The sequence below is a fragment of the Syngnathus floridae genome, chromosome 6 (assembly GCF_059516105.1).
Source record: "Syngnathus floridae isolate MCC-2025c chromosome 6, RoL_Sflo_1.0, whole genome shotgun sequence".
In the NCBI taxonomy this organism is placed as follows: domain Eukaryota; kingdom Metazoa; phylum Chordata; class Actinopteri; order Syngnathiformes; family Syngnathidae; genus Syngnathus; species Syngnathus floridae.
In genome coordinates this window covers 8720555-8747560 of record NC_142418.1, presented here as the reverse complement: position 1 = coordinate 8747560, position 27006 = coordinate 8720555, and the positions used below count along the sequence as shown (strand labels likewise).

At 39.9% G+C, this 27006-nt stretch overlaps 1 protein-coding gene across 4 annotated transcripts in view; it reads right to left on the bottom strand.

Annotated features, from left to right (window-relative positions):
- cdh13 (cadherin 13, H-cadherin (heart)) overlaps positions 1-26280 on the bottom strand; it is a 169387-nt gene extending 143107 nt beyond the window's left edge. For all 4 annotated transcript variants that reach the window (XM_088379246.1, XM_088379250.1, XM_088379249.1 and 1 more), the window contains exon 1: positions 25984-26280. In XM_088379246.1, coding sequence (XP_088235372.1) covers positions 25984-26037 — 54 coding nt within the window. In that variant the 5' untranslated portion in view covers positions 26038-26280. The remainder of the gene's footprint in view (positions 1-25983) is intronic.
- Positions 26281-27006: the final 726 nt, after the last annotated feature.

Genomic DNA, 27006 nt, shown 5'->3' with positions numbered 1-27006 from the left:
AGGATTAGCCTAAGGCACAATTTCTTTTGCTTTCAGTTCAGGCACATTTCTTTGAGAAATAGACTGACAGTAGTAGTTGGTGGAGTCAGCCGAATCACAGACACATTGTCAAAGTTCGGAGTGTTCTTTTGTATATATACCGTATTTTCCGGACTATAAGGCGCACCTTCAATGAGTGGCCCATTTTAAAATGTTGTCCTTATATAAGGCACACCGGACTATAAAGCGCAGCATTAATGCATCATTTCATATTTTTAATCCAAATCAAATCATTGTCCATTTTATCTTTTTTATTTCAACTTCAGACGCAACAAATTACTTTATAATCACAAAATAATAAGTCTTTTAGATTCACGATTCATAGTCTTCAGCGGGCCACTTATGATTGATTTCATGACACAATGCTTCGGGCCAGTTTAAATTTAGGCATTTGGTCCATATATAAGGGGCACCGGACTATAAAGCGCACTGTCGGCTTTTGAGAAAATTCTAGGTTTTTAGGTGTGCCTTATAGTCCGGAAAATACGGTACTTGAGTGAGGATTTAGAAAGTGAGATGTGTGAGGGGGTATATGTGCAGCTTTATGTCTTAATCATTCATAATGACTGAAGAACGATTTTTTTATGCTTGTCAGAACGAAAATTGAAACATAGAATTAAGTTTCTAAAGCTGTAGTGATGTCAACCTGAAACAGAAGATTTATGCCCAATCAGTTTTCGTGGTACATGGAAAAAAATGTATCGACAGGGTCAGAAGTTGTGGTGTCTGACAATGCATGCTTTATCAAGGTGCAGCTCTAATAGTCCATGGCTTGTCTTAAAACCAGCAAAGAACAATATGAACGCCAAGTGTGCTCCTCTGAATTTTCTGCTTCTTTGCTGTCAATCAACTCGCTTAAAATGGAAAACAAAGGCAAAGTACATACAAAAAAAAAAACAGGAACATGTTCGTATCCCCTCTTCTAAAAAGCTTCAGACGTTGACTTTTGAACTACCTTGGAACATATGCTTTATTGATTAGCTCAATCAAAGCTTTGCTCTTGAAACGGCAAAAAAAAATCCAACATTTATTGCCCCCAAGGATAATGAGGTGGATGACAGAGATGGCTTTGTTAGCTGGAGAAAGGGCTTTGCAAAACAACCTTACATTTTCATGCTGGACCATTTATTTCACAGAAATAGAGATAGTCAAACCATCACCTCTTGGTGTGTGTAAGATGTGAAAATAAAATAATAATAAAAAGTCAATTACGGCCAATTTGTGGTGACACACCCAAAGCCTCAAAAAACACCACACTTAGCCTAATTATTTGACCTCTGTGAGTCTTTTATCTTATTATCCTATTAAAGTCATTCTACTGTGTAATTGTGTGTAGTCTGAAAGAGGTGCTCATTTAATCATGGAAAAACTTTGTTTTGATTAGCCTATGAGGGGGAAAGAGACTACAGCTAACAAATCATTGTCATTAAAAGTTGAGCTATAATAAAACGCTATTCCTCTGCTCAAGTACGGTAGATCATTGCTGTCAAATTGTCCTCCGCCTCATCAGCCATAAAATTACAAATACGCTGTACACCTCCTGAGTGCTTTGTTTTATTTGAGATCGTCAGTGTTTTCCAAGCTTAAATTTCTGCTTAAATGAGCGGGCTGGGAACCTTCTGGATTTCTAATGAATCGTTAATCAAATGAGATTAAACTTCAAGATAGTGAGCCGGAGTGTGTGTGTGTGTGGGGTGGGGGGGGGGGGGGTGCACATTTCCAAAAGTCACTTTATTTTGACCTTAACTACAAACTGTCAAAATATGTGCCATTTTGCAACCTACACTCTTTGAGAAAAATAAAGGAGGAGCTTTGAACAAACCACCACACCAAACCTTACGTGACATCATCATAATGTACCTGCATAGTGTGTCTATTTGTAATTCCAGTTCCAATGCGGTCTTCTATTATGATCGGATAATAATACTGTATATATAGTGCATCTATTTGTAATTCCAGTGCCAATGCTGTGTTCTATTATGACCAGACAATAATACCGTATGTATGGGTCCATCCATTTTCTCACCACTTAAACTGTTCATGATACATTTACATGCACCCTAAATGGAAATAGCAGACAAAGAGGATCTGACTGTATGGTTGTATGAACTGCATAATTTAGCGTGTGGTTAGACAGAGCCATTCCACCATACCTGACCTGTTCAAAGTTGTGTTTCTTTCAACTCTTCACTTGATCACCTCACATCCACAGAGTGGTCCAGACCCGTGACTCTAGCGCTCTAGTTAATCAAATAGTGTCAGGCCTGCAATAAGTCCTTGACAGGGATTTTGTCAAGAGTGGCACTCTTTATCAAAGGGTTACTTTGCCCGTGTTTTCTGCAAAATGATTGATCCCAGCATGCTCTGGCCTGCCCTTCACGCTGAGTGATGGAGCAGCACACATATGCATTCTTATGACTGAATGTGTGTTATTGTGCAACATAGGGATGCCAGATGGCAACAGAAATATATGTTTGCTTTTCAAACAACCTTATACAGTCATGCAGTAGACTTGCAACATACAGCAAGTGTTATGATGGAGTGATGTTTTCACCTTGCCAAAAAGAAATCAGCTAATCCACTCAACAAATTAAATAATATCAACAGTGGGATGGCCTTGTCATACAATACAGTATATCTGGGCTTTGTACTTTTGTTGCCTTTCCTGGGCCTAATGTAGTGACAAAATATTGTGAACCAATTAAAGTATTATATATAAGGTTAGTGCAATGTGGAAAAAAAATTTGTGTTGTTTTCGGGTGGAAATTACCATGTCAAATGAGCCAAAATTACAGATTTTCTGGGGGGAAAAATATACTTCAAAAGTCAAACCACAAATCCTACTGTCAAGAATTCCACTTATAATTATATCCAAGGGGAGCTGTTTTCAAGTTAGAGTAACTGCCAACAAAATGAAGTGTTGTGGGCAGTTTTACTGTATGTGTTAATGTTAGTGTTGAATGCTGATCTAAGATGCAGCTTCATGGAAAAATGCTCATTTTTAAAGAAACTGCTTGATAAAAAGCTTAAATCTGCATACTTTACCAACTTTTATTTCCCTGACTATGGGAGCATATATGGAATTGCACAATTGTACAGCAGTGACCATACACTGGGCTTCAATGTTAAAAACCTAGAGAAGAATTTGGACAATAACAGTCTTTCTAATCCGTGATCACAAAACACTTAACACTTTGAGTACATATAAACAGCTATGCAGTATTGCATATTTCTTGTAAAATATATTTAGCATCCATAATGCCACGATCCTTGAGCATACGTCTTTGAATGAAAGACACCCTGAATGATCCAAACCTCTAGAGCACTCAACGTTGAATAGACTTAACTAGATGAAAGAGGATTTATTTCTTCTGAGTGTAAATAGATTGTAATTATGAACAACAATTTGTAAATCTGAAACAATCAAAAACATGGTCAAAAATAAAAAAAATCTTCCCAATTGAAAATGTGTATGACTTTTGTAACGATGTGTAGTAAGGTCATTTATTTCACAATGTTATTACTGCAACGCATTTAAAATTTCCTATGGAATCAGTTTGTCAAACTCAAGGACCTAGGGCCAGATCGGGCTTGCAACATCATTTTATGGGGCTTGCAATATCATTTTATGGGGCCTGCGACGGCAAATTATCAGTGTTGACTTCATGTTTCTTGCAAATTTTCTTCATTTTTAACAACACTGAGATGCGATATTGCAAGAATTTTCATTACTGATGCCCCCTCCTTTAATTTAAATTGGAAAAATAGTTGAACGAAGAATTTACAAAATGTTTTTGTGTATATGTGGTAATCGAGCATACATTTATATGACTTCACAGTTATAAAAGCCCTCCAAGGGAAACCAACGATGTGGCCGGCGACAAAAATGAGTTTGACACGCTTACATCAATCAGATTCAGATTCTACAAAGGTATATTTGCAGATTGTTCAGAATCAAAGCTTGTTGGCACTTAAGGCTCTATAATCATAAGTGGCGCAGCTGTACTCAAACCTAAAAACAAGCACATCTTAATATTTGTGCCGAGCAAGCCTAATTTTTTGTGTCTGGGAATTTGGCAGACTTCCATGTGCCATCGTAGGCAATCTGGCCAACCAAGAGCTGTTCCTTTGACATGCGCTCACATGCTGAAAGTCGATTAGACTTACAGTCTGTCCGAACGACATCTAATTATTGGCGCAGGTAGTGTGACGTGATTTTGAGGAATTTGATAACGGTGCAAGCAGACAGATTTGGAGCTGCGTGGACAAGTGTGGTGGATATCACAGTATTTTATTCCAACATATGGCAAAAGCATGCATCTAATCCTCAGAGTCATTTCAGCAATCATTTCATTTAACACATTATTATTATTGAACACATTTTATATGTGCGAGTGCGTGTGCATGTGCATGTGTGTGTGTGTGTGTGTGTGTTTGTATGCCACTTGTGTATCCAACAACCACTCATTAGCATAGCTGATAGAGGTCAATCAAAGTCCAAGGCAAGATCACTCTTGAGTGATTGAAGACACTCCAAAATAAATATTTTGCCCTCCTTCCCCCTGTTTTGTGCTGATAACCGCAAACAACAGAGCTGTAGGCTAAGTCTCCAGACAGTGGATTTACATAGTGCTTGTATGCATGTATGAGCACATTCACAGAGAAGCAAAGATTATTGAGGACCTGTCCCTATCCTGCCAACACCTGTCCAACAAAGTGAAGCAGTTGACATATTTGCAATTGATGTGAAGGCAAGGAGGGAGACTCCAACAGCTAGTGACATGTAGGTTTGGCTTGCTGTCATTAAAGAAATGTCAGCACAGCACATTCAAAAATTATGCACGAATTGTCTTTCTGGCACAAATGTTTGGTTAACCCTGCATCTGTATGCCATGTTGGAGAATGTAATTCATAATGTAAAGCACAAGGCCGAGCTTTCCTTTAGCTGAGTCAGTTCAAATACTCCAATTAAAAATGCATTTTTTCCGACGCACATTTGTGAGGTAGAGATGAAGTATTCGTATCTTTATAAATATGTTCCAAACAAATGCAAATGAGGTCATGGGGGACAAGGAACGAGTCTTGTCACGAATAGCAAAAACAGCCTATATTTGCAAATGTACCCGAGATAGTTTAACTTAATTTAAAAGAAACATACAATTTGAGCCAAATGAAAAAACAGAATAACCGTAATTTCTGGACTATAAACTGCACCCAAATATAAGGCACGCCAGCGAAAATTAGGGGAAAATCCCGTTTTGTTCATTTACACTGGACTATAAACCGCAAGTGTTTTAATGTTTAATTTCCACATGTAAAAGACTAAGCACGATCATGGATTGTGTTCGACCTGCAAGTTCAACTGTTTTCTTATTCATTCTCAAATTGGAAACGACTTGATACTGTGGAAACAATTCCTTTTGAGTCTAATGGTATTTGTACATTCTCAAAAACTGATTTATTGTCATTCCTGTAAATACACTCATGAGCTCCCACGGGTCATTCTTGTGCAGTTTTAACAGTTTCCAATTGCATACGGGTTTAGTGTATTCTAAAACCCACAGTGGCCCGTTGACCAAAACTGAAATGGACATTTTCCCTCATGCAAGCTAAACTTCCCTCTGAGAGCAAGTCTTTGCTTCCTTAAACAGCACAAATTGAATTAGGACATTCTCGCAGCTGGCAAGTGTGAAATTGAATTGAAGTGTATCTCGAGTTGTGAGACGCGGGATTTAAACACCCTGAGACTAGACCCGAGTGGAGTCGATTACAACCAAGAAACGAGAGGAATAATCCCGGCCATCTCAAATTCACTCACGTGTGTGTGTACTCGTTTTTTTTCCTCAATGGGACAAAGAAGTCAATTAACTGCTAAGTAAGCTAAACAGAGGGAAGAACCTTTCATCCATTCATCCATTCATGTACTCCACAAGGCCCTACACAATGCTATCAATCCACAATTACACTGCTTTGGCCCGAAGGAACATTCAGCCCACTGTTTATCTTTTCCTCATAATTAAGACTTTTAGTGACTGTCAGTCCTATTTCACCGTCCTTGTATAGCTCGCAGCACCTTTGTTCCAGCATCTCACCCTGTTGTCTACTTCTTTGTCCTCCTTTCTTGTTTTGCCATTTCCCTTTGACCCCTGCAGTCAGTGATTTCACCGAGCCTCACTCACATCAGTTATTTCCAGCCTTGACGCCAAGTGTTTGCTTTATCAGTCACATTTTCTCATCCATTCTTTGCCTCTAGCAGCAGACTGTTCCATCAGTCACTGCTCAACACCCACATTCAACCTCTCTCGCCCCCGTCGTTGTGATGGCTAATTCCATCAGTCACACGCCTCTCACACACCAACACCAACCCCAGCCACTTCCATCATGCCATTAATCTATTTAAGAAAGAGCAGCAGTACACTTTCTGTGGCTGCAAACTGAGCCCAGGAAGGAGGGGCGAAAGGAAGTTTGTCAAAACTGATAAAAACAGTCACGGCACTAAACAGGAGTATTAATCTTCATATTATTGTCAGATAAATGCGGGCTATCGTATCAGCTGGAATGGAGCCGCAAAAAGAGTCTCCAATTGTAAAGTAGATCCGTCACACCATAAGAGATCTGCTGGAGGCAGCGTGAATTTCAGAATGTTTTGCTAAAATCATATTTGAAGCCACCCAGGGGTGGCTTTTGCCACTGCCAGGCTATAGCCTACAGATAAGAAGTAACTTACTTTTAGGGAACAAAGGTCACTCATAGACAATAAAGTGTGAAATAAAGACACATTAGGTCAAAGACTTGTCTGACCTCTATGCTGGCAGCGTGGGTCCAGTTTTTACACAGTCACGCTATGAATGTGAATAGGAATGGTTGTCTGCCTGTGTTTATGCCCTGCGACCGATTGGCAACCAAGCAAGGATATAGTCTGCCAAATAGATAGATAGATAGGGTGCAGCTCTAAACAGAACTAAAAGCCAAATAAATGTCCACAAGTGATATAACCTTTGTGCATTACCATGACAGCTGAAAATTTTGATATTCTTGTGTTTATTGTGGCAGTCAGGTGCTAGTTAGTACGTCTCGCTCATAGTTTAGAGGTGCAGGCTTCGATTCCGGCTCCGGCCTTCCTGCGTGGAGTTTGCATGTTCTCCCCGTGCCTGTGTGGGTTTCCTCCCTGTGCTCCAGTTTCTTTTGCAAAAACATACGTAAAGCTTATTTTTAAGCATTACTGATGCTTGCAGTAACAATGCAAGGTGCAAGATGCAGGTCAAGCAATGTCATAGACAACCAAAGTACTTTAATCTAGGGCTGCCAAAAAAATGGCAGTAGCAAAGGTAGAATTAAATTGATTTTGATTATGTTATTTTCTGGACAAAGTTGGGAAGTGTCCTGTCTTTGAAAAAGACCAAAGAAAAATAATTGTCTTCTTACAATGGTTGATGACAGAAGAGCAAATAGTTACAATACCTTGTTGATGATGAAAGGAGGGAAAGATAAAGTGTAAGATCAGAGAAAATGAGCAAAGAGTGAGCAGAAAGCTTTTTTCTTCACTGAATCTATTTTTTGGTCAGGATTTCATTGGAATCGTTTGTTAACATCGATCCAGTATTCTCCTTTTGTCTTAGTTTTCTTTTCATGATATGAGCGGCTGCTCTGCCGTATTCCCTAGATTTCTAACAATGCATCTCTCATTCTTTTCATTAGCTTTCCTACGTTGATTCTACCTTTGGGGAAGTTTTCTTTTCGAAGCCCCAAGTGACACCATGCCTAATGAATACAAGAAATAAATAAAATATTCATCCACTCATTTACTATTCACTTTCCACCACATCTCATCCTTTCTTGCCTTTTCATCTGTCGGATGCGCTGACAGCATCAATCTCATTTTATTCTTCTTTCTGTACCTCAAAGTCGGATTCTGACAATCAAGCTTTGTGGCTGTCTCAAGTTTCACATACTTTTTTATGTCCTATGAGCTTGTGGGGTTTTTTTCCCCAACCAGTCCATTTTAAAAGTCCCTTCAGCAACCCATCAGTGCTTTCATTCGGCACTTCTTTGCCTTTCAACTCACATGCCACTTGCCATCACTAAATCCTTCCCTTATCACTGTGGGACTTGTCACAGAAAGGAGGAAAGAAAAAGCATTCCTTAGTCTGTTATTTCCCTCATAAATCTTAAATTTTGTGAGTGTGAGTGTACACTTGCAGCATAACAGCCAATATTAATTTTCCTGGAAACTTTCAACTTCAAGATTTGATCTGCCATCACTTGAGTATGAATTTATAATTAATAGCATGATACCAGATTTTGACTGTTTGAATAACAATCAAAGTTTGGCAAAAATGCAATCTGACACACCATTTGTTGTCTTTTGGCTTTCAGGATTTGAAACAAGAACAAAATCAAAAACACCTCAACACCAGCACCGTTTTCACAGCTAATGATCTTAATTGGTCTTCCGCCCAATTTAAGAGGAGCAATTTTCCACGTGTGTGAGGAAAATGCAACGAGCCCTAAAACTTTGCTGTGGCCACCTGAAAAGTTGAATATTACAGGTTTACTTTCCTGTCATGGTAATTCAGTGGGGAGAGGCTACGAGGTGGGGGCCAATGTAGGCAACAGGTGCCACTTGTAATGCTCTGGGGCCTGTTTTCCTGCGCAGCGCAAGTCTAGTGCAAAGCGTGTTCTGCTAGGCGGAACGCAGCTGACTTCCAGCCAATCACCCCCTCCGCCTGCCTCTCCACCATCACAAGCATGTTTTTTCCTGCATGCTCATGAGGATTCTTGCAGCATTTTTTTCTCAATAGTTAAAATTGCAGACACATATTAGACTATTGTCTAAATGACTTCACTGTGAATTGTGCCCTTTATATGGATTTGCCCCCTTAATGCCCAGGGTCCCATGCCCCACCAGCCCCACCTATTCTTTTTCAAGGAACTATCTTAATGTTCTTCTTGCTCTTCATTTTGTTATCCATCACATTGTCAGTATTTAAAGGATGTTACACACACGCTAACCAGGCTAAAAACATTTCCTCCAACGTCACTAACCTGAATGCGGGTGCAAAAGCAGCACCTGTATATGATCGCACTGTTCGTACATGTCAGTCTCAGCCTCCTCACTTTCAGAGTCGTGATGAGTCTTTTCCCTGCTCAGCGTCCCTTCTCTTTAAACCAGTCTCCCAAGTCTGTGCCGCTCAACTTGTTTCTCCTGAGCTCTTTAAACACCATCATCTGGTTCTATCTCGATGTCTGGCTCATTGTTATTCGTCTTTATGGTGCAGAAATAGGACATGGAGAGGAATGCACAACATTTTAGCAATCCACGTGATGAATAACATTTATTATAAGTGGCTACTACTGCATGCATGGTTGTTTTTTTTCTCATGGTAAAGTTAACTAAGGTTGGTGGTTCAACAGGTTTATACATTATTTTCCATCCATCTTTTGAAGCGCTTATCCAGTCGCAAACGTGCTGGAGCCTATCTCAGCTGACTTTGGGCAGTTGGCGGGTGACACCCCAAACTGGCTGCCAGCCAATCGCAGGGCACACTGAGACAAACAACCATTCGCACACACACACCTACGGGCAATTTGGAGTGCTCAATCGTCCTCCCGTGCATGCTTTTGGAATGTGGGAGGAAACCGGAATACCCGGAGGAAACCCACGCAGGCAGATGGAACCCTGCACCTTTGAAGTGTGAGGCGATGTGCTAACCAATTGCACCGTGCCGCCATCATGTATTACCTTATTTATTGTAATTTATCACTACAATGGGACAGTGTTGCTCAGTGGTGGAGTGGTTGCCTCCCAAACCAGAGATTTGAAGTTCAATCCCCAGCCATTGTGACCTTGTCGAAGTATCTTCGAGCAAGAACTCTCAGTTTCTCCAGATGCTGTCATCAGTAGGTGAATGAAGAATTCAGTGTAAAGCCATTTGAGGGCATTAAAAGATGGAAAAACACTATAAGTGAAAGACCATTTACCATTTATGTACAGCAATTTCTCACTGACATGGCATTTGAATCAATGGATTTTGAAAAATATGAGATAAAAATAAACAGAGTGCACAGATGGAAATCATGCCAGGAAAATCACTGATGTTGGCGTAGTGCAATTTAAGGTAAAAGCTAAAACAGGCATTTGAGGCGGAGAGCCATGGTCTATGTGCAAGCATTTCCTCAGGACTTTAATCCATGCATGCTGCATAATATTTTAGGTTCAATGGTCAACGACGCCTGTCTTTAGTGTTCACGTTCAAGTTAAAAAAATAAAAAATAAAAGGAGAGAACAGTGATAATTTTGTCTGTGTTTTATTAGTTGCAAAATTTAGTGTGACATCTAGGAAAGTCACATGCTCACACTCGCTATTTGATTGCTTATAACTCAGCACTGACAAGAAATATAAAAATGACATGAATACAAAATACATATCTGAGACTTTGAGATTTCATCTGGTAAACATTTTGCTTATTTATGATGCATTGATTGCAAGAAATATGTAAGAATGTAAAGAGTGTGATCAAGCCCTGGTCATCCATACATACATTTGTAAGTATTTTTATTATAATATTTCATTCTTATTTATTTTTTGTCATTTAGTCTGGTAGTAGGGGATGCCACTTAATGTTAATACTGTGCTTCAATCAGATGTTAGATATCTGTTATTTTTTCTTTTTCTTATTTTCATAAAGCAGCACAGTGACCAACTGGTTAGCACCTCCACCTTCCTGTTTGGTGCCTGCACGAGTTTACATCAGGTACACTGGTTGTCTCGCACATTGCAAAAACATGCACGATAGGTTGATTGGATATTCAAAATGGTCTGTAGGTGAGAATGTCAACATGAATGGTGGTTTGTCTTCATGCACTCTGCCTCTCCACCAAACTAAGTTGGGATAGGCTCCAGAACACCCACACCCCTAGTGAGGAGTACAGAGAATGGATGGAGGGACTTTTGTTGACTGAGAATAGTTTTAAACAAAAGCATGTGTGAGTACTATAAAAGCTCATTGTCATCAACTTGGGCTTTAGAAGCAGAGCATCAAAGTTTGAGCAACTAGATGTTGGAGTCTGTTTACTGACTACTTTCGCAGTGCCCTTGAAAGGGCGGGACATCAAGAGGCTCCCATAATCAGGAGGGACAGATCTGTAATTGGTATTGGGCTCATCTTGGTGGTGAGAGGCAAACTATATTCTGTCTGTCTTTCTGTTTCAACTAATTACTACATTTAGCCAAAAGATAAGTTAAAAAAAAATGATTTTGAAAAATAGACTTGCCTTAAATCAGAAATCCTTTTGTTTTCACAGGGGTGCTTTCCACTGCATTTACTGTGTGTAGATTTACAGTGCATAATTAAAAATAAAGATCACCAATTTGGCTGGAATTATGAAATTCAGTCCGTTAAATCCTCCAGATAATGCATTGAATTATGAAACTGGATATCCTCAGATCAAAATCAGGCTTCTCCTAAATGTAGATAAAGATCTGACTCATCAGATACCAGTCAATGGCACTGCAGGGTAAATGAATCAGCTACAGAGTGCCAATGAGAGGATGATGTCATGGTGTTATGCCATTTTGTTACACATCCAGTACACATGCTGTAAGTTCAAACAACATTTAAAGGGTAGGCCATGAAAATATGGCACTTTAGAGGAATGTTCATCATCAAATATAGCAACAATGTAATTGTTGTTGACAGTGACAAGTGGAACTTGCCCTACTTTAAAATCATTGCTACACTATGTCAGAAACAATGTGCATTACCATATTTTCCGCACCATAAGGCGCACTTAAAATGTTCTCAAAAAATGCAGTGGCGCCTTTTAATAAGGTGCGCCTTTTGTGTGGACAGAATTCCAAAATCTGTAAATCTGTTGTATGGCTGCCGCTACAGGGACGTAATATGTAGACCCGATGAACCAATCACAGGACATCACGTTTTACATAGATCGGGTAGGTAAACCAATCAGAGGACTGTACCTCCATGTATGTACCTCCGCCGCGATTGATAAACAAATATCATCGGTTTGTACAAACCAAACAGCATTAGAACCCTCTAAAATGGCATTGAATAAAAGAGACATGCTTACGAGGCATAATTCAAGCTTTCTTGAAAGCCAGGGTCATTGCCGAAGAGCAACGTGACGACGACCCAACTGTGTAATTCGGGTACAGAAGAGGAGGACTTTGATGGGTTTGCAAATGAATATCGATTAACAATATTGTGAGTACAGTAGAGTATATGGTTAATTACTAGAATAAAATACAACCAAACTAACTGTCTCGCCCTCGTTTCTTTTATTTTTTTTGTCTATCATACGTCATGCGCCCTATAATGCGGTGCGCTACATGTGTGGATTCAGTCCAGAATAGACCCGCAATTGAGTCCGATTGTCCGCAATTGGCCTTTTAACCCAAAGCGCCTTATGGTGTGGAAAATACGGTACTCCATTATTTTTTACTTCTGCATAGTCACTGTGTCAACAAAAGATAGTAGAATTGATTCAATACCACATTAAGTCTATTGAAATAACCCATCTTCTTAATGAAATTTAAAAAGACAGACAAGAAAGAACAAGATGTGACAGCAGACATACCAGCTCCAAATGGACATCTACTGTTCGGACTTACTCTTGTGCGATCTTTCTTTTTCTTCATACCCTTTCCCTTTGCCATTGCCAGGTACCAAAGAATTGTGTTAATACCCTCCAATCACACGTACAAAGCCCAATCTTTCCACGCTACGAGATTCTTATCCTGTAGGATAGAAAAAACATACTCCTTTCAATCCTTTTCTGTCCACACTCGAAGAAGCACAACCCACATCACAGTAGGTAAGCTATCAGCCTTCTTCTTGACACAGAGACCAAACATAAACACACACAGTCTTATTTGTTGTTGTTATTCATCATTCAATCGTTATCACAAATGATTTTATAACATACTGTACACTTGTCAAAATTGTTTATTAAATGGAAAATTGCATCCGTAATATAGGTTATATAAGCGAGTTCTCTAATGGAGGCTTTGTTTGGGTGTTGCTTTTTTCCCCCCTTCCCTCCCCTTGCTCTCAATTCCTCATCAAAGAAATGAAGCGCCGACTGGTGACCCGTCAGACATCTTGCTCCTGTCTCCCTCTCTTGAGTTAGGTGTCATTGTCTTTTTATGTTTCTTGGATGGGTTGAAACATTGAAAGAAATTTCATTGTTCTGTAGTACCGTAATTTTCGGACTATAAGTCGCATTTTTTTCATAGTTTGCGTGGGGGGGGACTTATACTGAGGAGCGACTTATATGTGAATTTTTTCACAAATTTTCCCCAAAAAAAAAAGAAAGAAAAAAAAAGTTAAACAGCGATAAACGAACCGCGATGTAGCAAGGGATTACTGTAATTTGAATTTCAATCGACGTCAGTGGCGCGGCGCGGCGGTTGTTTACATAAAGGACAAAGATTCGATCACGGGATGACGAAGGGCCCCACGTACTACCGGCACCATTAGCAGCTTTGTTTGTAAGTGACACGGAGGACGAAGAGTTTGAAGGATTTAATGATTTGGAGTGACACAGAAGGTTTGAAAAACTATTATAGCTTTTACGCATGCCCGGTCCTACTCTACGGAGCTTTCTTTCACCTCCGTGGATTGAAGTCGGGGGCCGGCGCTCGGCCGGGTGGCTGTCCAGGGACGGTGGATGGGGCTCGGACATGGCTTTTACGCACGCCCGGTCCTACTCTACGGAGCTCTCTTTCACCTCCGTGGATGGAAGTCGTGGGCCGGCGCTCGGCCGGGTGGCTGTCCGGGGACGGTGGATGGGGCTCGGCCATAGCTTTTACGCAGGCCCGGTCCTATTCTATGGAGCTCTCTTCCACCTCCGTGGCTGGAAGTGCCACCTCCGGGGATGGAAGTCCACGCCGCCACACACCTGGAAGTCCACGCCGGTGCTTTGGGCCGTGTGGTGGTGAACTATTTATGTTATAGTTATTTGATATATTTTATTTCGTATAGCAACTTGTATGTGTTTTTATCGTTAAAATTCAGTACTTATTGGCTCGTTGAACTCTTGTTTTGTTAAATAAAGAGACGTTTACCAAATCCACGTCTTTCCTTGTACTTTGTTAACGCTATAATATAGTAGTTATATACTAGATCTGTGGAATAACGACGAGGCTGACGTCAGGGCGCACGCGCGGCATTATTGACAAAGGACGAGGAATTTGATCGATGGATTTAACGATTTGGAGTGACACAGATGGTTTGATAATATTATTGTTTATGTTAGTTATTTGATATATACTTTATATATAGTTATATGGGTCTGTGGAATATTTGGAATATTTAGACGTCAGCGGCGCGGCGCATACGCAGCATCGTTTCCATAAAGGACGATCGATGGATTTAATGAATTGGAGTGATACCGATGGTTTGATAAACGTGTTATTTATGTAATAGTTATTTGAATAACTCTGAATGTTACGTCAGGCCCGTCTCAGCTCCTCGTTTGTGTTTATGTCACATTAGCATACCCATCGTTTAGCCTGTTGTTGCTCGTTCATGTCTGTTCTTAGTGTTGGATTTTGTCGAATAAATTTCCCCCAAAATGCGACTTGTACTTCGGAGCAACTTATATGTTTTTTTTCACGTTATTGTGCATTTCATGGCTAATGCGACCTATATTCCGAGCGACTTTTAGCCCGAAAATTACGGTACTTAAAATTTGCAATGACAATAAATTAGATTTCCATTTTTCAAAATGTATTTCAGAAATGGTTGATTGGGAGTGGTACAGTATAATTTGGAACAAAATTGGCTACATATCACCCTACTTGTTTCTTTTACGTGTGGTCTGCATTGTTGTGGGAGTGAACACAGCCGAATTGATTTGTGTACAATGGAAGTGGGCCCTCTCATTCCCTTCCAATTATTCTCATGAGAGGCACAATCCTTGACATGGCAGAACCAAAAACTAATTTATTAGAGTCTATGCAGGAGATCCAAATGCACAAAGTAACTTTAATGAGTACCTGCAAGCAGAACTCCAGGGCGATCACAGATCAGCACCATGAAACAGACACTTGGAAACTGCTTTCCATCCCAATTGGTCATTAAATGTGTGACAACAGGAGCCCAAGAATTGTTTTATACTTGGGACAATGTTGGTCAAATTCCAATTTGCACATCGTTTGAACACAAGGTAGCACAAATTAGGAAACCATTTCAATGGTAAAAAAAGAGCCAAAAACACAGTAGCCTATAATTCCCAGCATGCTATGGAGCAGAGTAGTTGTTCAAATGACACAAGTTTGCATTTTTAAATCTTCTGCACAATAGCCAGATGCAAGACCTACTGAGAAAAATAATGCAGGGCCCTCTTAAAACAGAGGAAGACGAGCAATGGACTGTTTTATTTCCCCTGGATTGTGAGGGACCTACCAGTAAAATTCAGTTAGACAGCAGATAAAATTGTGGTGACCCAGTGACATATCAATAAAAGCATTAGAATATTTTAGTGAGATGCACATAAGTGTGAAATCTGGCACAGGCAAAAAATAAAACCGCTTATTCTCATACAGGTGGAGGGTGAGCTGCATGTGAGAGGCAAGTGTACTGGTTGCCATTTGAAGGGCATATATAGAGACAAACCAACCATGTCCCGAACCCTCGTATGCACGTAGAAGGAAGTAAAAGTACTTGTTGAAAATGCAAAGAAGCACGGGGAGAACATGCAAACACCACTCAGGAACGCCAGAGCCAAGATTGCAACCACAGAGTTGTGAGGAAATATCATCATGCCTATCGACTGTCTAAAAGACTATGAAACTATATGACTATAAAAAGGAATTTATAGTAGAAAAAATACAAAATTTACAATTCAGAACATAATTGTTCTATTAAAAATTCCTTCTCTTTGTGCTTTTTAGCAACAGTTCAACCCCTGCAGCTGATTATTTATAGTTCCATGAAGTGCTATGCGGAAAATGGATTCAAAATACACACAAATCAAACATGTTCTGGAAAACGATTTGTCGCCAAGGTTCAGAGGTTCAATACAAACTATCCATCCATTCATCCATGCTAGTAAATGCCAAATATGTCCTGATAAAATGCTAAAATATGACATTTCAGAAGAAATTGGTTGTCAAGACCTGTTGGTGAAGCGTTTACCAAGCTAAAAAGCACAAGCACATGTGACAAGCCAATATGCAGTTTAGAATGAAGTTTCAATCTGTCACCAAGTGCAGCGAATGCTAGATGATACAAGGTCGGTCGATTAGATGAACGATAGTCGCAAGTAGAACGGGAAAGGCAAGGAATTGATGGGAATTAAATACAGGCCCTTACTTTGGAGACAATTGATCATACTACTACGGTCTGTGAACACTCAAACCAAATGAATATTCATAGAAAGTGGAAGGGGGTCGTTCACTCTTGTCCTCCCATCAGTGAGAAAAGCCAAGGTAAATCTACACCTGAGAAAGGACTCTGTCAGGACCCATTTTAAAAGCACAACTCAGCCCCTGTCCGCACGTTAGTCTTTCTACAGAGCTCCACCCTCTCTAGTTGTACTTCTTTTTCAACAACTTGCTTTTTCTCTCTGAGGATCTCCTCCTTTTTACCATGCGATCATTACTCCTACTTGTCTTGCTCTCTATTGTCTTTTTTTATCTGTTGCCTCCCCTCTGCTTATTTAAACTAATAGACTGAAGCGAGATGCTGAACAGGCACACAGGCAACTCTGTGAAGTGAATGTTAAATAGAGCTTAATCCTGCGTGATTTTATTTCTTGTTTTACAGAGTAGGAGTTGACCAATACTTCAATCGAGCCAGGAGAAAAACATTTATGCTTATTCCAAGACTGAGGATGCGACCTAGTTAAGTTTTTCCTTCACATGGACTTGCAAAAACAATTTAAGATGCACCATCACTCACAAAGAAACATTTTTGTAATTTTTTTAATTGAAAAGAGTGTTATCTAAATTTTACTGATATTCTACAAGGTGCATTTAATTTCCACCTAAGATACTTACACTTTTACAAAAGCATCTTTTCAGATACTTCTCACAAGACAGGTAGTGTCCTATTCTTCTCATAGCTGACGAAGCTTCCGTTATTCATCCTCCACACACAGCAGTGGAAGTGCAAGACTAATTTTCACTGTACTATAAGAAACTGAACATCTATCCTGTAATTGATATGAGATCAGTCCAAGGTGTTATCCACAGGCCAACTCCAGCTTCCCTGTGACCAAAGAAAGGATAAGTACCGTATTTTCCACACTATAAGGCACACAGGATTATAAGGTGCACTTTCAATGAATGGCCCATTTTAAAACTTTGTCCATATATAAGGCGCACCAGATTATAAGGCGCACCTTCAATGAATGACCCATTTTAAAACTTTGTCCATATATAAGATATATACATTTGGCCCGCGGGCCGGACTTTGGACACGCCTGCTGTAGCGGCTCAATATTGGTCCATATATAAGGCGCACCTGATTATAAGGCGCACCTGATTATAAGGCGCTTTTGAGAAAATTGGAGGTTTTTAGGTGTGCCTTATAGTGCGGAAAATATGGTAGTGATTGGATGGATGGATGGATGGATGGATGGATGGATGGATGGATGGATGGATGGATGGATGGATGGATGGACGGACGGACGGACGGACGGACGGACGGACGGACGGACAGGCGGAGGGGTTGGAGGGAGGGAGGTCCGGACAGACAGATTGATGAATGGATTGATCAGTCAATTGATCAATCAATGAAATAGAGAAGAACAGTAATGAAGAGAAAAAACTTTTCTCCGTGAACCTTTTACATTTGGGTCAAAACTCAAACTAGCTGTCAGGTCCCATGGAGGAGCTGACAGCAGCCAGCTTTCAACTAAGAAACATATTCCCTTCTTTCCACGGGTAGCATGGACGAGTGCCGTCATGTGTAAAATCTGCACAAAGGTGGATGTTGTGTGATGACATCTAATTAGCTGAGGCATACATGGCTGAGGGACGGACAAGTGAGAGAAACGAGGTCGGTTGTTCGTCAGAGAAATGCCTGCAGCTCCTATTTCAGTTTATGTGGTGCTGGACACAAAATAGTTTAACATCATCTTATAAAACAATTTAATTTGTGATCACCCAAGGTAACTAAACAAAATTGAGGTTGTTGGGTCAATTTGGGCAGCACTCTAAGGGCGCAGAATTGGGGAAAATTAACAAGTGGCCCAAGAATACACAAGAAAGGAGCGGTAGCAGTGATATCAGATTTGTTTGATGGTTAACAGTCTCTCCTGACTGAAATGACCTTTAAGACATTTCAAACAAAAGTACATCAAATTTTAACTGTTGCTAAAAGACATTACTAGACATTTAAACACAAATAAATCATACATGGTTTTATATCGGCATCATTTTACTTCTTACGCTCATAATCCTTATATCCTTTTGGCTGTTAGTTAGATGGTGTTTTATTTAATGATGTTTTTCCATATTTGGCTTTTTTCATGTCTTGCTCATTACGGTTTTGTTTCCACCTGATCATGTCTCTTCAGGGTCAGCCTGTGTTACCTAAAGGTGCTTGGCATCGTTTTGAATATCCATCCGTTTTCTGAACCCCTTATCCTCATGATATATTTGTAGTTTGTATAGTTGTTGTGCTTTTAATTATGTAATATTTTAATTTACTCTTCATACCTAATTTTTATCTCAGCGGATAATTACTTTGTTCTATGAAGTATCATCAAGCGACAGGGTTATCATCTCTCTGCCAAAATGCTATGAGCAACTCTAGGAAGTAACATTAGGTCAATGAGTTCAGTTAATTTTCAGTTATTTTGTTTCATCTAATTAAGCCTGCGATTGTACTTACCAGATTTCATTAAATGGAAGCATGTAGCTGATGGCTGTGGCTAGTCACTCACATTCCAAAGTCATATACTCAAAGAAAATATTTTTCTTCTATAGTAAGTCTTCAATATATGAAAAAGCACCTTGCAAAGAGGAGCATCTAATTGCAGTTCTGTTCATGCACATTATTTGAATTGTTCTAGCTTATTTTGTTTCTGTCACACGGCAGTGGTGTGGATTTTCTAGTGGAACAAAACAGAAAAGCCTTCTTTAGATTGGGTAGCAACAAGCAGGCTATAACCATAAATGCTCTGCTAAATACTTATACAGCGTGACTGCACATGTAGCATGATCAATGAATGCTGTCCATATGGGCGCCAGCTTAAAAGAAAATTGTTTCCAGTAAAGCATGTGGAGAGAATGTGAAAGTGAAGTAATGTAATCTAATGAAAATCAAATATATTCTGCGAAGTGCTACGATAATTATAACAGAAGGAAACACTGAGCAAGGTCATGTATTGAGGGCTTACGTTAAAAACAGAGGTTGATTTCAAATTTATTAGACAAGTAAATTTGTTTCAAAATGAATAAATAAAAGATAGCTTTTGTCATTAATAGTTGGAGATCAGTGCGCTCTGAGGTGAGAAGCTCCGTCAGCCGGGAAGGACTCAGAGTCGAGCATCTGTTGCCCACTGGATGGATGGAGGGACGGACAAACGGACTGTCATCCATTGACTAAAATTCCTCTGGCTTCTACTGCATATTTAAATATTTCGAATTTATTCAGTAAATTGTTCAGGTATGAAAGACAGATTTTGTTCATGGAGTACTTTGACGCGCTCTCCCTTACTCAAACCTCTATTTAAAGTGTTATACTATAGATCAATGTATTTTTACAGGTTGAAAGGAAAATAAACAGTTGAAACCTGACAAGAAACATGGGAGTTATGGTGAGCCTTGCCAAACATAATGGAAGCTATTTATTTTGATATTATATTATATTTTTATGCCCAGTGAAAGTCTAGTAAGCCCAGTCAAACGCATGGTGGCGTTTTCATTCTTACTGTATTTTTTTTCAAGACAGTTGGAAAGGGGAATTAGCACGGTTGTGGGCGTGAACACAGACAAATACTTCATTACCTGTGGAATCGGTTACTCTAATTCGCTTTATATTCAGTGCAGGAGAGACGCGTTTTGCATGGCTGAAGCATAAACTGATTCGCAGGTGTCCATGCAGGAGATTGACGTGCACTGTGAAGAGTGTACTTAGAGACCACCTATCCTCGATCATGCATCCTTTTGCGACAACCTTCCTTTCCCATAGCTGTGCCACGGCCAGGGAAATTTTAGGTTTGATACATAATTGTGTTACACCACTTGCATCACAATTTACCCATGACTTCAAAAGATCGCCTTGATAGAAGCCATTTAATCTTGTATACGCATGGAAATAAACCCACACTATAAAGTGAACACCTCATTTCTAATATTTAAATTGCATATTATAGACTGATCTTTGAGTGGCACTTAAGCTGGTGAAGCTTGGAAAATAATAACCGGCACGTTGTTGCCATCTAGGCAACATCATTGGTACAGCATTTAGGAACAAAAGATGGTTTTGAGTTTGATATTGATATAAGTTATAGAGAAAGGCACATGCCTAAATTAGCAGTATAAGATATTCCGCTTTGTGACATTTCCACCAAACAAAACATTGAGTTTCATAAGCAAGAGTGTGAGCTGGGTTTGACTAAGATAATGAGACAGAAAAAAATGGCTAACATAAAAACACTGCACAGACAAACAAGTGGATGAAATGAGTTTGCTGGAGTGATTTCTTGAGTACTGAACTCGCAGTTCTGTTGAACAACAGAGAAGGGTGTGATTGCTTCGCAGAGGCGCTTGGTGAACAAAGCGCGGGAGAGGGTGCAAAAGTAAGTGTGACGGCTTCAAAAGCATTCACGTCACAATCACACTTGCACCTGAAAAAGGCAAGTCAAGGTAATAATGATGCGTCTAGCTATTATCTCTCGCTTTAAAGATAGCATTCATCATTTGCACCTTCTGCAAGCGTTTCAAATTAAGCCCTGTTTACTTTCGTTAAGCCAGAATTTGCACTTGAGATGAACTCTAAATCATCTGATAAATAACCCACACGCTACCGTTTGGTACGGATTGGAAGATTGATACAAGGGAAATTGAGCAAACAGTGGATTAGTTCTTGACAAATGGCACATACGGGTCAGCAAGAAGAGTGAACGATTTTGAGGAGGATTATATGCCCTGATATTTAAGATAAATACATTATATGGACTCAATGGGTAAATAGTCAATCTTTTTAGCTTGAAGAAGAACATTTTGGGCAGGGGTGTCAAACTCATTTTTGTCGAAGGCCGCATCATAATCATAGTTTCCTTCGGAGGGCCATTATGACTGTCAATATATGATATACAGTATAAACTACACAACAAACTGATGAATAACAACAATTTTGAAATCAGAGATGAGTAAAATCAGATATTTTAAAAAGATGCATGATAATAAAATGTGATCAATATCTCTATTTTTTAAAAGTGAAGACAATTTGCAATTTTAGTATTGACACAAGTTGATGCACAATTTGTCTTTGCGGGCCACATAAAATGATGTGGCGGGCCGTATCTGGCCCCCGGGCCTTGAGTTTGACACCTATGATTTAGGGTATTGAAACTTGAGCTTAATCCACTTGGACCTCCTTTATGGTACAAAAACATTGAACGTGCATTAAAAAAATGCATTTTAAAGTGTTTTAAAAATATACAATTAATCAATCATTTAATTCCCCCAAAATTAATCAAGGAAACAGTACCCCTTGATGCTCAATATTATTACACCACACCCTCTCTGTTCATAAGAACTATTTATTAAATGCATGGTGTCAATTTATGTCTTAGCTATAGCAAGGAAAAGCCACAAAAATGAGAGTGAATATGCAAAAGAAGGTCTCCATCACACACAGTCCGTTGGACTTCTTAAATCTTCCACATTGCGGTCTGTAGTGGAAGAAGTGTGACTCATAACAAACACATTCATGCTCCCACCAGCAACTGCTCCTTACATTTTCATTGTTTTCTACACTAATGTGCAGAACAGGTCTTCTGGTCGAAATAGAAAAAGCCCTTCTCCATGAAATAGTCTTAGTCTTCCGCTTGCACGGCATAGAGAGGGTCAACAAAATCATGTTTAATAATAATAGCATCTGCCAAATGAAGACTTGTGCATGAGGCAGGCGAAGAGTGGGGAGTATATATCTAGATGTGGAAAGAAGACAGGCCAACAGGGAGGATGAGAGCCTCATGAATATGTGCAATGGATTACAGAGGGTGTTTGTCACAGGTGGCTGGAGGAGACAAAAGTGTGAGACAGCGAAAGGGGTGTAAAGTACGAATTTGTTCACAGGATTATATCTCATCGGCTATTTTTGTGGGTTTTTTTTTTTTTTACTTCGGCTTTTACAATATGTCAACTTTTATCATGAGCTTGTTCATGTACTTGGCAGACAACAAATTGGACAAGAAGACAATGACATGACGTGATCAACTAGAGCAACAGCACGCACAGCCTTTCACTGCTCTGTCCGTCACAGGTGAATTTAAAATCCTCAATGTCCTCTTCTACCGCCTCACAAATAAGCCATTAATCTGCCCGGCATTCATTTTTTCCCCTTGCCTGCCGTGTTTCACCCATCGGAAGGCCAATGTCCACTGGCCTTTTGCGTAATTAGGTCACCTATAACAAATATGTGAAGATACTAATGGATGACTGAGGGGACATATTTACTTTAATGACCACTCTCCGTCTTCAACCTTCCTCCTCTGTTCATCCACTCGCACTCTCTCTCAGGTGACTGCTTGTCAAAGTTTACAAAATGGAAGAAAGCTTTGTTTTCTTTTTCTTCCTTCAAAAGGTCACGCCCCTCCCGCCAGACTTAAAAGCATTTGACCTTCTAGCATATCACAGGTCACTGATGCTCAAACACACACGCAAGAAACCAGCAGAAACAACAGCCCAAGCATAGCTCTCCCATCAAAAGAGGAAAAACTTGGAATATACCAGGTCGAGACAGCCATAATAATTGATTCAGTTAAGAATGAATTTGTATATATCTCCGTTGCTGAAAGACTCATTTTTCATGTTGATATTGAAAAACACTTAATTGAAGGACAGCTGCACTGAGTAGGATTATGCAAAGGGTAAACAAAAAAAAGAAACAGCCATAAACTGTTATTTCCGTCTCAATTAGTTTGTGATGTTAATAATGTGTTCTTTATTTTATTTTATTTATAGCAGCTATGGGAAGTTGAGCTGGATCCGAGCTATGCCCTCGCTCTTGCACATATTTAACTGATCAGTACAACACTTTATTTCTTGTATTTACTTTTTGGTGTATTCCACATTCATTTTGTTCTTGTTCAGTTAAAAACTGACATACAGTATTAGCACAGCAAATAATTAACGATGCTTCATACTTGTAGTAGAATACCTAGTTTGTCAGTGTCTTTTGCTTTTGTTAGCTAATAGTTGTTAACAATATACTGTCAAATCCCTGCTGTAGTGGAGAAGTGACCTGAAAGGGTGAAATAACTCAGTCCACCATAAGGATTGACGTTTCTCATTAGCCTCATCATAAGTCTTTGCAGCTCATCATTTCTGTGTAACCAGTCCCCGTAACAAAAAGACCTGAAGTTAAAAAAAAAAATAAAAAAAACCACACAGGCAGATGCCAGGTCTGAAAGGACACGGATACAACACCAAGCGTTCTCGGAAGGAACAGTCTGCCACAGGTAGTGAGAAAAATGATTCATTGTGACCTGTCACGGACACGGCACGCTTACATGGTTGAAAGGTGCATGTATTGACTCACCATCCCTCTTTGTCATGTGATAAAAGATGGTAGTTTATGACTGCAAATATATGTAAAAATGGCAAAGTAAGCATGGAATGAAACCGGATGCACTTTCACGGTCATACCTGTTGCTCCAGGTGTGGATGTTTTTTTTTTTTTCTTTCATTGCGACATCTGTAAACAGCTTTTCATGCTAGATTCAAATATTTGGGTGTCTGCACTTGTACATTCACACATAGCTTGAAATATCCCATTATTTGGTGTGATTAGCATTTACAATAACATTAGTTTCACGTAGTTATAGGTGATGTATCAGTTCGCACCACGCTTGCATTGGCAGCTTCATTCATGTTGAAGCGTGCGGTGAAAATCCAACAGTTGCATGCAGTACATCACCTGGTTTATCAAATTAGAGTTGTTTTGAATTATTATTTCCCCTATCACACACTCCATTTCGCTCCCCTCAGTATGCAGGCAATGCCTTAAACAGGACCTTTAATAGTCCATTGAGCATCATGCCTATAAAATCGAAATCATCCAACGGCCAAGTGCAAGTGCATGATTTAAACTGTGATTCAAATCATAAAGTCTTAAAAAATATTAAACATTAGTGCAGTGCGTAAGATAGACAAAAGGGGGGAAATGAATTTGAAGATCAGTTATCAGGCTCGTAAGCATTAAAAAGAGGTTTGAAAAATTCTTCCACCTGCTGCTCCCAGCAGTGCTTAGCATTTTCCGAACCGTTGCTCGGCGCTGCGAGACTACTCAGCTTTTCATTTGGAAAAAAAAAACAAGAATTCATAACAGAGAAGATGAAAATGTGTGCACTTATTGTGTCAAGGGACTTTACAATAATAGATTGTATAAATAATTTGCTTTGATCCCATTAGGACTACCCAGTATTGATACAACAGGTTTGCGATCCTGATGCAGTTAAGTAGAAGAGTATTTGCTTATAATTTGTCGATATCTATATAAATAATACGAACATGTAGACCGCAGGAGAATCGATTGTGTAAATGATTCATGTAATGATCAGATCTACCTGGGGATTATGCCGATTGATCAAGGAGTTTACGGTTTCTATTTACGTGCTTTAATCATTATATTAAGTACAACATGCAATCGAGTGGGAGTGGACTGAAGGTATCATGTTAGTCACTCAACAATACAAGTCATGACCCAGTGCATTTGTTTGTTTTGGTACAATTTTGGGCAAGTTGTCGATCTTACAAATGTGATCAAAATGATATTTTGTGTAAAATTACCATCAAGCAAAAAAACATGAGTGAGCAATAAAAAAAATTACAAAGTATTTTTTTCTCTTGCTTGCACAATGCACGTGTGCAATAATAACATTTCTGCTCTGCAAGCCTCTACCTCTCTGACAACATAAATCAAAACTTAACATTCCTTTCCAAAATGAATTATATTGGATAGTGCAGATTTGTTAGTGTCCACAGAGAGTATATATTATTTCAAGTTTCCCAGGAGGATGAAAATGTGTTTCATTGACTAAACTAATATGAAGGGGGTCAAAGGTCAGGGCCCTGGTAATTGTCAAGAAAATGTCATAATTGCACTTTCAAAACAAATGCTGAACACACACACACACACACACCACCCCCACCACAGCCCTCCAAAGACAACATGAGATTTTTTTTAACTATATGATCAAACGGGAGAGCGGCTCCATCACAGTGGGAAATTAAGTCTTTATTCAGCATCCCGGGAGACTATTTCTGTAAGGAGCGAACGAAATACCCAGGGGGATGCAACAAATAGAGCAGCCGAGCTATAACTCCCTCTTACTTTCTGCTTCTTTTGACAGCTCCTGCCACCTCACTCACTTGGTCCTTCTCTTTCCTCTATGGCAGAAAGAGAGAGGGTGAGATGGTGGAGGAGTGGGGGTGGCGAAGAAACGTTCAAGTTGGTGTCTGAGTGGAATATAGATGCGACTGGGGACAAGGGGCTGAGGAGCAATGAGCTGCACACACTCGCTCTAATTATCCAACCTCATCTATTTGCTTATCTTGATTGTAATACAGAAGCTACAGTATGACTTGCAGATCAGCCTTTCACCTGCCCTGACAGTGACAACTTGCGTGGTGCACATGTACACGGCACACGGGCAGCTCAGAGCTTTGTGCATGTTGGCAACAAACTTGTAAAGCCATCGTGAACTGAAGACACACGTACGCGCACTCGCATTCTTACCTGGTGAAGGAGGAAAACCAAGAAAATAAAAAGCTGGACTCCCATCTCCATCATGTTCGGTGCAAATTGCTCACGGTGTGGAGTGGATACGGGTTTAGGACAGGGCGACAGTGTCAATCTGTGCTCTGATCATAATTCCACTGTTCGAGTGCCGGGGGAGAGAGACAACGCGAGTTTCGCCGTGCGCGCCGCCAGGTAACACAACTTGGCCCCGATAACAGCTGCACTGACGCCGGCACAGCGCTGGAGAGTTGAGGCAGACCACTGCCGACGGATTTTTGAAAGGGGAAGCGACTGTGGAGGGGGGAGAGGGCGGGCGGGCGGGCGGACGGGGAGGAGGCGGAGATATAGAGAAAGAGGAGGAGGTAGCGAAGGTACACCACAGTGGACTCTTCATGGTCAGTGAAGCGGAGTCAACGTGGCACGATTTCATTGCTGGACTTTAATCATCACTGCAGCTCCATTAAGGGACATTATGTCTGATCATTGCACTCCACCAGACAGCTTTCGATCTATGAGGGACTATTCCATTTGGGAGTTCCCAACACCTTCCTGGAACCTGCATGGGATGGTCATCGCAGCAATGATCAAAAGGGGCACCCGAATACGATATCACAATTTAAACTGGTTGGCAACACTAAGTATACCAAGTTATTGCCATTTCTAAAATACTTAATTTAAATACAGTGACATGATGTTAAATTGATCAATTATTTAACCCACGTGATTCTGTCAAGTAGCCACCTGGAGAGTGTTAGACAGGTGTCAAACTCAAGGCTTGGGTGCCAGATGTGGCCCTTGACATCATCATTTGGGGCGCACCAAACAAAACAAATTAAATGTGTCTACGGCATATTTCGGTTTGTTCTATTCGTTTCGATATTGAATCTGCAACAAAATTGCATTTTTTTTTTTTTGTTAAAGTCATCACAAACATTTCTTTACCCAAATTCCTTCTCAACAAACTTAACGTGCAATTATTCCTATGTGTATACTATTACATTAATATGGACACAATTTGGT